Genomic DNA, 16,630 nt, shown 5'->3' on the forward strand with positions numbered 1-16,630 from the left:
AGGAAGACTCAACTACATTAGACGGTTCATAGCACAGTCTACAGTTATCTGTGAGCCAATCTTTAAGATGTTGAAGAAAGACGCCGCTACCAAATGGACGGATGAATGCCAGAAAGCTTTAGACAAAATTAAGGAATACCTGTCCACACCACCGGTTTTAGTCCCGCTTGAGCCAGGTAGACCTCTACTACTCTACATCGCAGTGCTAGATGGTGCCTTCGGTTGCGTCCTTGGGCAGCATGATGAAACAGGGAGGAAGGAACAGGCCAGTTACTATCTCAGCAAGAAGTTCACTCTGTATGAGGCCCGGTATTCTCTTTTGGAACGCACCTGCTGTGCTCTGACTTGGGCGGCCCAGAAGTTGAGGCACTATTTCTGTGCCTACACTACATATCTCATATCAAGGATGGATCCTTTGAAGTACATCTTTCAGAAGCCCATGCCCACTGGCAAGCTAGCCAAGTGGCAAATCCTGTTGAGTAAATTTGACATTGTCTACGTAACTCAAAAAGCAATCAAAGGACAGGCAATAGCAGATCATCTTGCCGAAAATCCCGTGGATGGAGAATACGAACCCCTAAAGACGTATTTTCCTGATGAAGAGGTATCATTCATAGGAGAAGACATTGCAGAAGCCTATGATGTGTGGAGAATGTTTTTCGACGGAGCAGCAAATTTCAAAGGAGTTGGCACAGGAGTGGTCCTAGTATCAAAAACCGGTCAGCACTATCCAGTGTCAGCTAAGCTCAGGTTCCCCTGCACCAACAATATGGCCGAGTATGAAGCCTGCATCCTAGGGCTCAAAATGGCCATTGACATGAACGTTCAGGAATTGTTAGTAATTGGGGATTCAGACTTACTCATACATCAGGTCCGAGAGGAATGGGCAACCAAGAACTCTAAGATACTCCCGTATCTGCATCACGTGCAAGAACTGAAGAAGAGGTTCACAAAGACGGAATTCCAACATGTTCCCAGAATCTAGAATGAATTCGCCGATGCACTGGCCACCCTGTCATCCATGATACAACATCCAGACAAAAACTTCATTGATCCCATTCCAGTAAAGATCCATGATCAGCCAGCCTATTGTGCCCATGTTGAAGAAGAAGCAGATGGAAAACCTTGGTTTCGTGATATCAAGGAATATTTGGCAAAGGGAGAGTACCCAGAACTTGCAAATTCCATTCAGAAGCGCACACTTCGGAGGTTATCCAACAATTTCTTTCACAGTGGATGAATCCTGTATAGGAGGACTCCTGATTTGGGACTACTCAGGTGTGTCGACGGAAAGGAAGCATCCAAGCTGCTAGAAGAAATCCATGCTGGGACCTGTGGTCCACATATGAACGACTTTGTTTTAGCCAAGAAGACACTCCGGGCTGGTTACTTTTGGATGACTATGGAGACAGACTGCATCCAGTATGTCCGGAGATGCCACCACTGTCAGATACATGCAGACATGATAAAGGTGCCTCCCAATGAGCTTAATGCAACAAGTTCACCATGGCCTTTCGCCGCTTGGGGAATGGATGTCATTGGACCAATCGAGCCTACCGCCTCCAACGGGCACAGATTCATCCTAGTGGCAATTGAATATTTCACCAAATAGGTCGAAGCAGCATCTTATAGAGCAGTAACTAAGAAGGTCGTGGTAGACTTTGTCCGCGACCGCATCGTTTATCGGTTCGGGATTCCAGAATCAATCATCACTGACAATGGCTCCAACCTCAACAGTGACTTGATGAAAGCTATGTGTGAAACCTTCAGGATCAAACACAAGAATTCCACAGCCTACAGGCCTCAGATGAACGGAGCCGTAGAAGCCGCCAACAAGAACATCAAGAAGATATTGAGAAAAATGATAGAGAAGCATAAGCAGTGGCACGAGAGGTTATCATTTGCTTTATTGGGGTATCGCACCACAGTCCGCACATCAACTGGGGCAACCCCCTATATGCTAGTTTATGGTACAGAAGCCGTCATTCCCGTCGAAGTAGAAATTCCTTCCTTAAGGATCATATAAGAAGCTGAGCTCGACGATGCAGAATGGGTGAAGAGTCGTTACGAGCAGTTAGCTCTCTTAGATGGAAAAAGAATGAATGCAGTTTGCCACGGTCAGCTTTACCAGAACAGGATGTCCAGAGCCTTCAACAAAAGAGTCAAGCCGAGACAGTTCACACCAGGGCAGCTTGTATTACAGAAAATCTTCCCGCATCAAGATGAAGCCAAGGGGAAATTCTCTCCCAACTGGCAAGGTCCATACATGGTTCATCGAGTTCTGACAGGAGGAGCCCTTATACTTGCAGAAATGGATGGAGAAGTCTGGCAGAAACCAATCAGTTCAGATGCAGTCAAGCGCTACTATGTGTAATCTTATGTTTTCCTACATGATGTAATTGAACTACGTTTGACCTGATTCCCGTTTAAGAGGGGATACGTAGGCAGCCTTATGGGTTCGGTCACAATTCAATAAAAATTTCATTTCCCCCGCAATTGGAAACTGGGGCAGAATTTTGAGGAGGACCCTCAAAATTCTGAAGCAATTTCAGCCGGTCATCGCAAGCAGCCGTCAGAAGCATCAACCCGTTAAATTGGGGCAGAATTTTGAGGAGGACCCTCAAAATTCCGTAACAAGAGAGGTTGCAATATCTTAAGCCACCTCACAGTCGCTGGTTCATCTAAAAGTTATTTCTTAAAGATATACTTATGTCATATTTTTACAAATTCATGCATGTTTATTATCGAAATCGCTTTGTTCAGCGATGCTGCCCCCAATGATACATACCGTATCACCAGATCAAAGTCGAACAGGGCAAGCAAGGCCAGCGGGGATACAAACTAACCTCCCTTCTATAAAACTCACGATTTTTCTTTGAATGCAGACACTTGGATTGCGAAAGCATCTGACATACTATACATTCACGAGATAGACGTTGTTCAGGAATACAACTCTTAGAATTGTTTGCGTTTACCAGCATCTGCTATCCACGCACGCCGGCGATATTCCCTATATCGTGATGTCCCCGGCAGTCACAATATCGCAGCCTACTATCAGCTAAGAACTCTATTACCATTTGCCATTTTATTTTTATTTTCTGTATTGCATAAGGCTACCATTCTGCCTTCCGAGACTAAACACTGTCTCCATCTGCATTTTTCTGCATTGCATAAGGCTACCATTCTGCCTTCCGATACTAAACACTGTCTCCATCTGCATTTTCTGCATTGCATAAGACTACCATTCTGCCTTCCGAGACTAAACACTGTCTCTATCCGCATTTTCTGCATTGTATAAGGCTACCATTTTATCTTCCGATCCATCTGCATGGCTGAAAGATCGCCACATTATTTACACTTTCATGGCTGAAAGATCGCCACTTTATTTTTTGCATGGCTGAAAGATCGCCACATTATTTACGCTTGCATGGATGAAAGATCGCCACTTATTGCATTCTGCATGGCTGAAATATCGCCACTTCATTGCATTTCATGGGCTGAAAGATCGCCACCTTTTGCATTTCATGGGCTGAAAGATCGCCAAATTATTTGAGGGCGTCATCGTTCGGAGGCACCATTTACATAGCCCGAGAACACCATGTCATGGCCCGAAGATCCCTTTAATCTCTTGCATATCATTATTCAAAGGCACCATGGTTCGGAGGCATCATTCTCATAGCCCGAGAGCACCATTTCATGGCCTGCGAATCCTTTACTATACGCTTCATGGCCCAGGACATCATGGTCTGAGGACGTCATCCTAACCGTCCAAAGAAAGCATTCATGGTCCAACGGGAACTTGCATCATGTTTAAATTTGCGCACAACCACGGAAGTTGGGCACATTCTCTATAACACCCATGGTTGCTGAGAAAAGAAAAGAAGCGACATTAGAAAAATTAATAAGCTTGAAAGAAAAAGGCACGAGAAAAAAATATAACACTTACGTGCAAAAATCCACTTCTCAGGGAAGGGAACGTTATCTTTACCCACTAAGCCAGCAGTGGGGGCAGCAACAAACCAAGCATACCAGCCACCGTCTTTGTCATCTTCAGGGCTCACTAAAACCCTCTTGCTCCTGGCCGCTAGGGTAAAAATGCCATTGCGGAAAAGCCTAGGGGAGTAGAGGTGAATTAGGTGAGGGAAAGTGAAGCCAACATCTGCCATGTTGGCTAGGTGCCTCAAACAGGCGACAGCCCTCCATACAATTGGACCGATTTGACCCAAACAAACATTGAAAAAATGGCGAAAATCTAGAATGACCAGGTCAATGGCTGGTTTGAACCCTAGAGTAAAAGGGTATGTATAAACAAAAGAGAATCCAATCATGTACGAAGTGATCCTCTGATTTGGATTAGGAATGATGATGGGAAAATCATCACTCCAGTGACAGTCCTTACGAACTATGGTAAGATTAGGGTAAAATTAAATCTGTTTCTGTTAATAGCTACAACCAGCAGGCAGGCCTGATTCGGGCTTCTTATCTGAATTATGTAATAAATCAGTCTGCCTCAACCTTTAAGTCCTCGCATGTTTAATTTTTAATCAGACCCTAATTAGTATGTGTAAGTCATGCTAATTATGTGCTTCTTTTGTTTAAATGGGGTATATCTGAGCCTTTGCTTGTTATGTGCTTTCCCCCCAATTTGCTATACATGTTTTGTATGTCGCCTTAGATTTTTTTGCCTTTAAAACCACAAATAAGCCTAACATCCCTACCTCCCTTAGGATTAGTAGTCCTAAATGCCCCTGGGACTGACAGGATTGGGACGGGTAGTAGCATGCAATAGGTAAGCGAGACCATTCCGCACTTTAATACCTTAACGAGATAGGAAGGGTAGATATGGATATGATGACCACGCGATAATGTCACGTGTAGCCCCTCATTGAGGAGTGATTACCGAGCATTGTGTGGGGTGATCCATATTATTAGTAAACCCAGGACCCCTCTCCCTTTATTCTTTATTTCTTTCTTTTCAACATTTTAACTCTTTATTTTTTTAAAAATCAGCTTTCCTAATTGTTCTTTCAAACCTTTATGTGATAAAATCACCTCTTATTTGAGCCTTATTTGTCTATATGCTAATTGTACCCAAATTCACAATAATAGTCTGGCCGGTATCCAACACTAGTGGATTCTGAGGGGTGCCTAACACCTTCCCCTTAGAATAATTTTAAGCCCTTACCCAATCTCTGGTTACTCAAATCAAACCTCCTTGGTGTCCTAATGCACCCTAATCATTAGGTGGCGACTCTTTAAATCAAACCCAATTCCCAAAAGGAATGAGTTGTCCTCCCAAATGTCATAAACCCGATTTCGCGAGAAAAAGGGGGCGCGACACTCGGGACCTCAACCAAACATGCCAACATATCCCATAATATCATTCAAACTTGTTCCAACCTTCGGAACGCTCAAATCAACATCAAAACACCAAATTCACATTGAATTCAAGCCTAAGAACTCCAAAAACTTCCAAATTCTGCTTTCGATCAAAAAGTCTATCAAACCTCGTCCGAATGACCTGAAATTTTGCACACACGTCACAAATGACACAACGGACCTACTCCAATTTCCTGAATTCCATTCCGACCCCGATATCAAAATTTTCACTGCCGACAGGAAAATGCCAAATTTTCAATTTCGCCAATTCAAGCTCAAATCTACCACGGACCTCCAAAATACATTCTGAACGCGCTCCCAAGTCCGAAATCACCTAAGGGAGCTAACCAAATCATAAAAATCCAAATCCGAGATCGAATACTAAAAACTCAAAACTTGGTCAAACCTTTCAAATTTAAAGCTTCAAACTGAGAATTGTTCTTCCAAATCTATTCCGATTATCCTGAAAACCAAAACCAACGATTTACATAAGTCAAAATACATCACACGGGGCTAGTCAGCTGGCGAGCGAAGTGCAAAAGCTCAAAACGACCGGTCGGGTCATTACATCCTCCCCCACTTAAACATACGTTCGTCCTCGAACGTGCCCATAGTTGTTCCAAAAGCCAACAAGTCGCTGTGTAACCTTACCATGCACATACCCGGGGGTGATCCCACGTCACCCTATCTCATATAGGTCCGATAACACAATGTAACTGAAATTTCGCAATCCAACCTAGCCCATAAACCTTAGAACCACATTTCCACTTCTGAAATCATCTACAAGATCAGAATCTCACATCTATACTCTGAATAAGCCCGAACCAGCTGTAACAAACCATACCTGTAGCCTCAGATGCAATTACATGATATACCACATAGCTCAAACTCTCGTAGCGATAACTTCTGATCACAGCAGTTGCTCAGAACAACCGAATATCGATAATAAACCTCTTATCAAATAAAGCCTCATTCTAACACTTCCGTATACTGCTAATGATAAATGAGACACATGAAAAGTCATAATCATTCCTTAGATCAACCATTCGTGAAGCCACTTCTCCTTTGGCAAGAACCATAGCAAATTTCTGAGCCGAACCTCGATATTATCCCTCCAACAAGTTGAAACCGAATCCGTTTGTATTTATTCTAGATCCCAAAAATCTCATCAAATTCCAACACAACTACTCTAGTGACATGACACATCAATACAATCTAAGGCCGCCACTCGTGCAATCCACGCACCAATAAGCAACAATCTGAACATACTCAAATCATGAAAATGACTCAAATGAGAGAGTTGTACCGCAAGCTCACCAGTACCACCACACCAAATGCTGAGAACTCGTCACACCTCGTAGAAACAGAACACGCGAATCCAACCCGAAAGGTCATACCTCCACCTAACTTCGCTGCAATGCGCGACCCTATGCAAATACTGGCCCACATGAGACACCTCGAGTCACTATGCTCAAAATCGACAACCACGCGCAATTTGATGTCTAGAACCAAAGCAAATCATCATAACCACGGCAAAGCAATTGACATAACATTACACAGACCTGAAAGGACACAACCGATACGCCATCCGCCGAGCAATACCCAATACTCTTCCCGCTCGAATTCCACTGAGAGACCCCAATAAAACCGCACCACATGTGCCTATAACCAACAAATCCTAATGCCTCGCAATACGGAAAGGTAACTCATAGATCTCCCCAGATCACTAATAAGCTCAATAACAATCGAATCAACACATCCCTCAACAATACAACTCGGAGTCAACCAAGCCTACTCGATGTAGAACACACCTCCATATTGGCCTACCAATGAACCCCTTATCAAGGAGTTCCTGAAGCTGCCCCTTCAACTCCTTTAACTCCGTCGGTGCCATACGATACGGTGCTCGGCACCAAATCAATACTGAAATCGACAACCCTGTATGTCGACATGCCCGGAAGCAAGAAACACATCCGGAAAATCCCTTACCACTGGATCTAAATCAATGTTAGGAGTCTCTGCACTGACATCCATCACAAAGGCCCAATAGGAAAAAGGAAACCCTTCCCAGCCATCCGCTGGGTCTTCAAAAAATGAATCACCCTACTGGAAACATAATCCGTCGAACCTTTCCACTCAATCCGTGGCATCCCCGGCGTAGCCAACATCACTGACTTAGCATAATAGTCCAGAATAACGCGATGCAGAGACAACCAGTCCATACCTAATATCATCTCAAAATCCAACATACTAAGCAACAAAGATCCACTTGGGCCTCCAAACCTCCAATAGTTACCACACAAGACCGATATACACGGTCCACAACTACGACCTAACCTGTTTATGAGAACTCCCAGTCTCCAAATCCACATAGCACGCGAATCACCAGGTACGATCCCAACTTCACCGTCCGAATATATAACACACCTCTAATACACAATCATCCCACGAGAGGTACTCCTATAATGCTTCTGTGCCACCAAGCAACTCGAATATCAGCAGTCGATCCAACAAGAGAGTGCCGCAATACTAATGAAGTATCCTCAACTCAAACACATCGCCCTTTCTACAATGTATACCCTCATCAAGCCACACCAATCAGTGATCTCATTTATCTAGTCATCTGAAACTGTCCATGCTACCTAAGAATTTGTGACCTTCCTTTCAAAACTGAACCGTGACCTTACACATGCAAATCTCAATTCTACCCAACATATCGCATATACCATACCACCCTAGGATAAACATGAGAACTTCATATCCCTTCCGAGCCACAATCAGCTACGTACTCAACTAGCCAAGAACTTTCCATTGATCCCATCTAGAAGAAAATCACTACACATCCCATACTCCTCACGCTCGTAGCAAATATACATCTCTAACCGTGGTAGAAACCATCAAGAACTCTCCGAATTCCATTTGCACAAAACTAAACCGTCAAGACTGAATCCTTCTAACTAAACCAAGCTACGCAGGCCACTAAAGCACAACCCAAGAGCATTGCCGCGAAACACCTGCAGGAACTCATTACCTCGTAAGCATCCAAAGAACTAATCATATCCTTACCATGCCGATCCGGCCTACTACCAAGCTACCCCATCTATCCGAGTTTCCTTCTAATTTACGTTCAACTTGATACTCCTTCTTGCTATAACACCACAACAACTCAAGTCAACTTCCCGTTCTATGCTCCGTACTTCCCTTACCAATAACAACTCAAGTCATTCCATGATTCTCATACACCCATAAAGCATAATATAACCTTTATTAAAATTTCCTTTACTTGAACCATCCTTGACCTCAACCTCCGTAAGCCATAACTGATTCACCAGTACGCCTCAAACTGGAACCAACATAGCACATAACCGTGCAATCAACTAATCAATAGCAGACTCCCCCACTTAGCTCAAAGCCATAGATCAAAACACACAATAACTCATAATGCGTATACTCTACTACTGCCATAATACCATAGTGAGATTAAACTCAATCCTTCATAAGCTCGTGCAACACAGACCATCTAAGACTTCAAATCTTCTACAAATCTCGCGTTCACCCTCGTAACAGTTAAGCCCACTCTTTTAAGCGATCCAAATTCAAATTGCAACACATATATTTCACTGGTACAAGAGGTCTTCCAACAAACAACAAAAGGGTCACACAAACTTCAAAACACTCCGCAGGAGATAACCCACCTGCTTTGCCTCAAACTAACATCTCTTATACCCTTCCACCGTCATAAACATTACGCAGTCACTTAATCTTCCTGAGTCTGAACCCATATCACAACATGAAATCTACTTCACTTCCCAATGAGGCAACATGAAAAGATCCTTCATCACACCCACAACTCGGGGCTATACATCAAAGCACGATGGAAATCAAACACCAAATAGTTCTTGCTGCCCCAAAGCAGACCTTTCTCGTCCCATTCAGTTTATATGAACACATCTCACAGTCACATCACACTCATCACGTAACTATCCAGTCATCACTTCCCTTAATAGGGACACAATCGAACATATAGATCCAAAAACACGCGCTCGCGCAATCAACAACTCAGGGCTCAAGCTATAGGCAAAATTCCGGCCTCAAGTCTTCCAGACTGGCCCAACATTAACACACAGAGATCACATCTCGCCCCTCGATCAGGGAATCACAAGCCATCGATGCACATCTGGTACTAAGCGCTTATGCGCGCATACGAATGCGTGGAAGGAATTCAAAGAGTTGCATTTCAAGCTGAATCAAGGACGCACGATAAGAATTCAAGAATGTGAAATTTTTCCTAAAGGTTCTGCAGCCTCCCCGGGATAAGCACAGACGTCTCCGTACCGATCCGCGAGACTCTACTAAACCTGCTCATGACTTGCGAGACCTATGTAACCTAGGCTCTGATACCAACTTGTCACGACCCTAAAACCGACCCGGTCGTGATGGCGCCTATCGTGGAACTAGGCCAGCTGACACAACTCCCGAATTTAACCATTATTCAATAAAAGTCATTTTTATACCATTTATTAATCAACAAAATACCATTTATTAATCATCAATCTCATGATGTAAGTCTAAATGGATAGTGCGAAATAAATACACAAGCCCGACATCGGGGTGTCACAAGTCACGAGCATCTACTAAGGTCTAAACACAACTAAGAATCTAAAATGTACTAAATACAGTCTAAGGAAGACACGGGAGAGAAAAGCAGTGCTGCGGACGTCGGGCAGCTACCTTGCTAACTCCAATGACTCTGCCACTGAGCAATCAACACCCACTACCGGGTTCAAAATAATACTTGAATCTGCACACAAGATGCAGGGAGTAATGTGAGTACGCCAACTCAGTAAGTAATAAAAGTAAATGAAACCTGAGCAGTAAGAAAACACGTAAGCCACATTATAACGCTACAGCAAATGCAGTACATCTCCAAAACAGTACATAAATCATTTACTTCGTAAATCATGCTCAATTTCAGTAAAAACCTTTTTAAAACAACTTTCAATAGTTTCAAAACAAGTGATAGGTGAGTAAAGATGATAGAAACGTAAACAGCCCCTCGGGCAAAACATGTACCATAAATCGCCCCTCGGGCATAATATCAACAGAACCAGCCCCTCAGGCGACCTCACAATCACTCGTAATTAGCCCTCGGGCATAACATGAATCAAGAACTGCCCCTCGGGCAACATGGATCAAGAACAGCCCTCGGACTTCAATATGAAACAACAACAGCCCCTCGGGCTACAACACATCACACACACTGGGTACCCGCGCTCACTGGGGGTGTACAGACTCCGGGAGGGGCCCCTTACGACCCAAGCGCAATATCAAGCCATCTCGTGGCATAATCAAACATTCTCTCGGCCTTATATCAATCACAAGCCACCTCGTGGCATAATAGATCAGGCCCTCGGCCTGTCATATATCACAATTCGGTACCACATGCTGCGGCGCGTAGCCCGATCCCATGATATCCTCACAACACACGCCCTCGGCCTCACTCAGCCAGATCTTACTCAAGCCCCTCGGGCTGACAGTAAAACAAGTACTCGGCTCAAAAATCATTTATTAATCAAAAGGAGTGAATAAAACCGAGTTATGAAAATAGTAGGAAAATAGCATGACCGTGTGTAAACATTAACCAACAGAGTGAGGTATAAACAGTAGTAAAAGCCCCTGAGGGTCCAAACAATCGGCACAAGGCCAGACACGGAATTTAGCCCCAAACATAATAATATTTTCCAAAATATAGCAATATCAATAGTTTTCAAGTAAAATACGCGACTTAATAGTCGTACGGGATGGACCAAGTCACAATCCCCAATGGTGCACGACCCCACGATCGTCATCTAGCGTGTGCGTCACCGCAAAGTAGTACAACGATGTGAAATTCGGGGTTTCATACCCTCAGAACAGTATTTACAATCATTACTTACCTCTATCCGGTCCAAACTCTAGCCCGCGATGCCTTTGCCTCTCGAATCGGCCTCTGGATGCTCCAAATCTATCCAAAAGCAGGTTTATACCATCAAAATATGCTAAGAGAACAAAGCCCACTCGAAATTATTCAATATACCAAAAATCCCGGAGTTGGCCAAACCCGGCCCCCGGTCCCACGTCTCAGAATCCGATAAAAATCACACCAATAAAATCCTTGCCCTCTCACGAGTTTGTACATACCAAGAACATCAAAATCGGACCTCAAATGGCCCCTCAAATCCTCAATTTAGACTCTACAAATTCAAGCCCTAATTCCCCAATTTTAGGCTTTAAATTCCACATATTTCATGTTTAAACAAGTAAGAATCAACAAAGGATCGAGTATTAAGTCCGAAATTCTTACCTCTAAGAAGTTTTCTTTGAATTCCCTCTTCAATATGCTCTCCCAATCTCCAAAATCACCTAACGGAGCTAGCCAAATCATAAAAATCCAAATCCGAGATCCAATACTAAAAAGTCAAAACTTGGTCAAACCTTTCAAATTTAAAGCTTCAAACTGAGAATTGTTCTTCCAAATCTATTCCGATTATCCTGAAAACCAAAACGGACGATTTACATAAGTCATAATACATCACACGGGGCTAGTCATGCCCGGAAACTGGCGAGCGAAGTGCAAAAGCTCGAAACGACCGGTCGGGTCGTTACATCGCCTATATGGCAGCATCACAACATACGCACCCTAAAAAAGTTCCTCTGAACCTTAAATGGATACCTCCAAAGCCTAACTAATACAAATTAAATACGGATGGGGCAACATCTTCCGAAACGGATACCGATGGAATTGGAGGAGTAATTAGGAACCACTTAGGCGCTTGGATGGTGGGCTTTGCTGGCCAGGTCCCACATGTACATTGTATCACTGTAGAGCTGCATGCACTCATAAAGGGGCTAAGTCTCGCTTTGCAAATGCAACTAATTCCGCTGGAAGTGGAAAAAAATGTGCAGGAGGTAATCACAAATAATTCTAAGTACACTAACCTAATTTGTGACTGTAGGCACCTCCTCAGGATGCTACATGATCCACCAGTTCGACATGCGTACAGGGAACAAATTGGAATAGTAGACCAACTTGCAAAGCTAGGAAGTAGGATGCAAGATATGCTGCAAATTTTTGTTAAACCATCGCTTTTTGTATCAGCTCAGCTACAGGCAGATCAAATGGGAGCAACAACTCAACGTCTAGTATCTATACAAGATGCACAAGAAGCTGCTTACTATAGGAAAACATGTTTTATTAGTAACCGTGTAGCTAATGAGGTTGTTGCCAATATTGTTTTAGCAATAGATAGGACAACAAGAGCCTCTATAAGTGATAATGTATCTAGTGCTAGTATATGTACTATGGTGCAGGAGCACCAATCCCCTGTACGCAACTTTTAATTTATGCAAGTCATCTTTTATACCCAAAAAAAAAAAAAAAAAAAACTCTATTCAAAATTAACCAAAAAATAAAATAAAAACTCTATTCAAAAACTCACACGCCGGAATATCTATATCTTGGAAAGAAAGAAAAGCACAACCAAAAATCCGAAACCTATTTCGAAACCTCTTCTTCCACTCTCTCTTCTCAGTCACAGCTAAAAGTCATGGGTCAAGGAACACCCGGCGGACTTAACCGGCAACAGCCCGGCGACCGGAAGAACGACGGTGACAAGAAGGAGAAAAAGTTCGAACCAGCTGCACCACCGGCACGCGTCGGTCGGAAACAGCGCAAACAGAAAGGTTCCGAAGCAGCAGCTCGACTCCCAACGGTTACGCCGCTAACAAAATGTAAACTTCGGCTCCTGAAGCTCGAGCGAATCAAGGATTACTTGTTAATGGAAGAGGAGTTTGTGGCTAATCAGGAACGACTGAAACCTCAGGAAGAGAAAACTGAAGAGGATCGATCTAAAGTTGACGATCTACGTGGATCTCCGATGAGTGTAGGGAATTTGGAGGAACTTATTGATGAGAATCACGCTATTGTTTCGTCGTCGGTCGGACCGGAGTATTATGTTGGAATCTTATCGTTTGTTGATAAGGATCAGCTGGAACCTGGATGTGCTATTTTGATGCATAACAAGGTATTTGAACTCTGTTAATTCGTATTTTTTTTTTTAAATATTTGATAGCCTTTATGTTTTTTAGGGTTTCATTAGTAGACTAAGGTGTTTGTACAATTTAGACCTAATACTGAGTAATTTTGTGATTCGATTAGCTTTAAGTTCAAAAATTTAGGTAGGGTTATAGTTCTATAGTATTTCTTAAGTTCTGATATTTACTTTTTGAATTTTTAGTAAGTTTGGGATTTGGAATGTGTAAGTGGTGTGAAAAATTAAGTGATGTTTGGAATCACTTTATTTAGGTGACTGATTAGTCATAATGCTAAAAGAATTCATTTAATCAGATTTTGTTACTTGTAAGGATATCTACGTTAGAGAGCTTCTAAGTTATTTTTATCAACAAGTTAGATGGTCAGTGATTTTGACTAGCTGGAACCTCTTTTATCAGCTAATTTACTCATTGTATTTAGACTCCAAATTTAGTGCCTTATGTAGTACTTCTTGGGTCATTTAATTTTGTTTGTTAGTTTGTTTTTATTTGATTATAGTTTCTCTGCCTCCCAGACTCCACTATGTGCAATTACACTGGGTTTGTTATTGTTGTTGCACTGTTTCTCTGCCACTTCCTTTTATTCTTTTGAAGTAGTAGTAAAGTGAAAGTGTGTTGAGTCTGAGGGTGGGTCATTTTGACTATATATATATTTCACCTCATTCAGGTTCTATCAGTTGTTGGGCTTCTACAAGATGACGTTGATCCAATGGTATCTGTCATGAAGGTTGAGAAAGCTCCCTTGGAATCATATGCTGACATTGGTGGATTAGATGCCCAGATTCAGGAGATTAAAGAAGCGGTTGAGCTTCCTTTGACTCACCCAGAGTTATATGAAGACATTGGTATTAAACCTCCTAAAGGGGTCATTCTGTATGGAGAGCCTGGCACAGGCAAAACCTTGCTTGCTAAGGTTTGTGAAATTCCTTATTGTGTATGCTGAGCTTAGAGATTTAGTTGAGCTTCCATTTTCACTACCCTAGTTGGAATCAACAAGTCCTGTAATGTAAGTGGAGTTCTTGAGATTCAAAGTATATATACTTCTTACAAGACTACCTGTGACTTGATGAAGGAAATGTGTAGCCAAGTTCAAATTTAGCAAGGTGGTTTGGGCACTTCGCTATTTTGACTTTCGAGCGAAATAGTTTCTGATACATTTCGTGTGTACATGTGCAAACAGTTGTAATCAACTAGTTATTAGGCGTTTTCTTATCTGCTTTTGGAATAGAATGTCTCTCTAGTGAGAACAGTTGGAATCTACTTGTTATTGACTCTTTTTCATTTACTTTTAGAATATAATGTCTCTCTAGCCCATAATATGAAAAACACTCAGGAGATTTATTATACCTTTTTGTTCAGGCTGTTGCAAACTCCACTTCAGCCACTTTCTTACGTGTTGTTGGAAGTGAACTGATCCAGAAGTATTTAGGAGATGGGCCTAAATTGGTCAGGGAACTCTTCAGAGTTGCTGATGATCTCTCCCCTTCAATTGTCTTTATTGATGAAATTGATGCAGTCGGTACAAAAAGGTCTATTTCTGGCATCTGTTCTTGAGGTTGGAAATCATGATGTGTGTTAATTAATATGTTTATCTTCAGGTATGATGCACACTCAGGTGGTGAACGAGAGATTCAGAGGACTATGTTGGAGCTGCTGAACCAGTTAGATGGCTTTGATTCCAGAGGAGATGTTAAGGTGATTCTTGCAACAAATAAAATTGAGAGTCTGGATCCTGCCCTACTTCGGCCTGGTAGGATAGACAGGAAAATTGAGTTCCCTCTTCCAGATATTAAAACAAGGAGGCGCATTTTCCAGGTTTGTGCATTAGATTATTATTGTTTGGGTAACTTTTGCTAGGAAAAAATTATTATTATTGGGGAACATACTCTGTATGATGCTTCCTGGATTACGTACCATTTCGTGAATCATTTTGTATGTGCTATGCAGATACACACAGCAAGGATGACTTTGGCTGATGATGTCAACTTGGAAGAGTTTGTTATGACCAAGGATGAGTTTTCGGGAGCTGATATCAAGGCAATATGTACTGAAGCTGGATTACTCGCTTTAAGAGAGCGGCGTATGAAGGTGAGACGCAAAAATGGGTAATCAGTTTGATTTATATTTCGTGATGGGTAGGTATGCTCCAATATACGTCTAAAAAGGGGCCCTTGGGGGGGGGGGGTTGCATTTTGATTCAATTTCAGATAACTTCTTTCTTTCGTTGGTATGACATGTCTATTTCGATGTTTATTCGGCAAAACCACTTGAAAGGAAGGGCTCTTACTTTATTATAATTTAAAGCTTTGTGGAGTGGAGAGATGGAGTTCGAGCTTATTGCCCCTGAATAAGTGCATCCTCCATATTAAGTTTTATGGTCTTGTGTGCCCGAATAAGTGCATTGTCCATCTTATTGTCTCATGCAGTTAGAAAAATTGTGAAGATGGCCTGGAAAGATGAGGTTTGTTGGACAAGGAAATATAGACTGTAGACTGTAATTGATTCTTTAACATGTTCAGGATGTTGAAAAATGGAAAATAAATATTTGAGTTTTTCTATACCTACCTAGATTGAACCAAAAGTATACCTGGTGCTGTAGATTGTTGACAGAAAAATATTCTTTTTCTACAGGTTACTCATCCAGATTTCAAGAAGGCCAAAGACAAGGTCATGTTCAAGAAGAAAGAGGGAGTGCCAGAAGGACTTTACATGTAATCATAGTGTATTACCTCTGTTCATCTTTGTTCATGAGTTTGATTACTCTGTTTTCAGTTAAACGCTTTAGTTCTCTTTACTTGTGTTTATGCCTTTTGATCTTCTGGCAAAACCAAAATATTTCATTGAGCATGGTTTGTTATGTCAGGCTCAATTTGCGCTTCATCTGTTTTCAACATTAAATTTATTGTGCTTTGCATCAGCCATTTTCATGGCGTGCCGAATCTGTTTTTGACATCTAATTTGTTCCAAGTGCTTATAAAATAAGGCAGCATTCTGAACATTCCGAGGGGTATAAGCTAGCATGCTTGACCATTCCAAGGGCAAAAGAGATGCCGATTTGGAAATTGGAAGTGCTATTCTTCAGTACTTCCATCTGTTTTTAGACTTGTCATAATTTTTAATTAGGTACTTACAATGTTGAGGCAAAAGATGGGTACATTGC

At 42.1% G+C, this 16,630-nt stretch overlaps 1 protein-coding gene across 1 annotated transcript; it reads left to right on the forward strand.

Annotated features, from left to right (window-relative positions):
* Nucleotides 1-12,867: 12,867 nt before the first annotated feature.
* LOC109217707 (26S proteasome regulatory subunit 4 homolog A) lies at nucleotides 12,868-16,422 on the forward strand. Its single transcript, XM_019381973.1, has 6 exons — nucleotides 12,868-13,442; nucleotides 14,138-14,383; nucleotides 14,830-14,999; nucleotides 15,069-15,285; nucleotides 15,418-15,558; nucleotides 16,102-16,422. The coding sequence occupies exons 1-6, from the start codon at nucleotides 12,966-12,968 to the stop codon at nucleotides 16,183-16,185; spliced, it is 1,335 nt and encodes a 444-aa protein (XP_019237518.1). The 5' UTR covers nucleotides 12,868-12,965; the 3' UTR covers nucleotides 16,186-16,422.
* Nucleotides 16,423-16,630: the final 208 nt, after the last annotated feature.

The sequence above is a fragment of the Nicotiana attenuata genome, unplaced genomic scaffold (assembly GCF_001879085.1).
Source record: "Nicotiana attenuata strain UT unplaced genomic scaffold, NIATTr2, whole genome shotgun sequence".
Taxonomy (NCBI): domain Eukaryota; kingdom Viridiplantae; phylum Streptophyta; class Magnoliopsida; order Solanales; family Solanaceae; genus Nicotiana; species Nicotiana attenuata.

Excerpts from the sequence above, each read along its gene's own strand:
- LOC109217707 (XM_019381973.1), top strand. The coding sequence starts at position 12,966 with ATGGGTCAAGGAACACCCGGCGGACTTAACCGGCAACAGCCCGGCGAC. Across the intron at positions 15,000-15,068 it reads GATGCAGTCGGTACAAAAAG|GTATGATGCACACTCAGGTG; the intron begins GTCTATTTCTGG and ends GTTTATCTTCAG. Across the intron at positions 15,286-15,417 it reads CAAGGAGGCGCATTTTCCAG|ATACACACAGCAAGGATGAC; the intron begins GTTTGTGCATTA and ends TGTGCTATGCAG.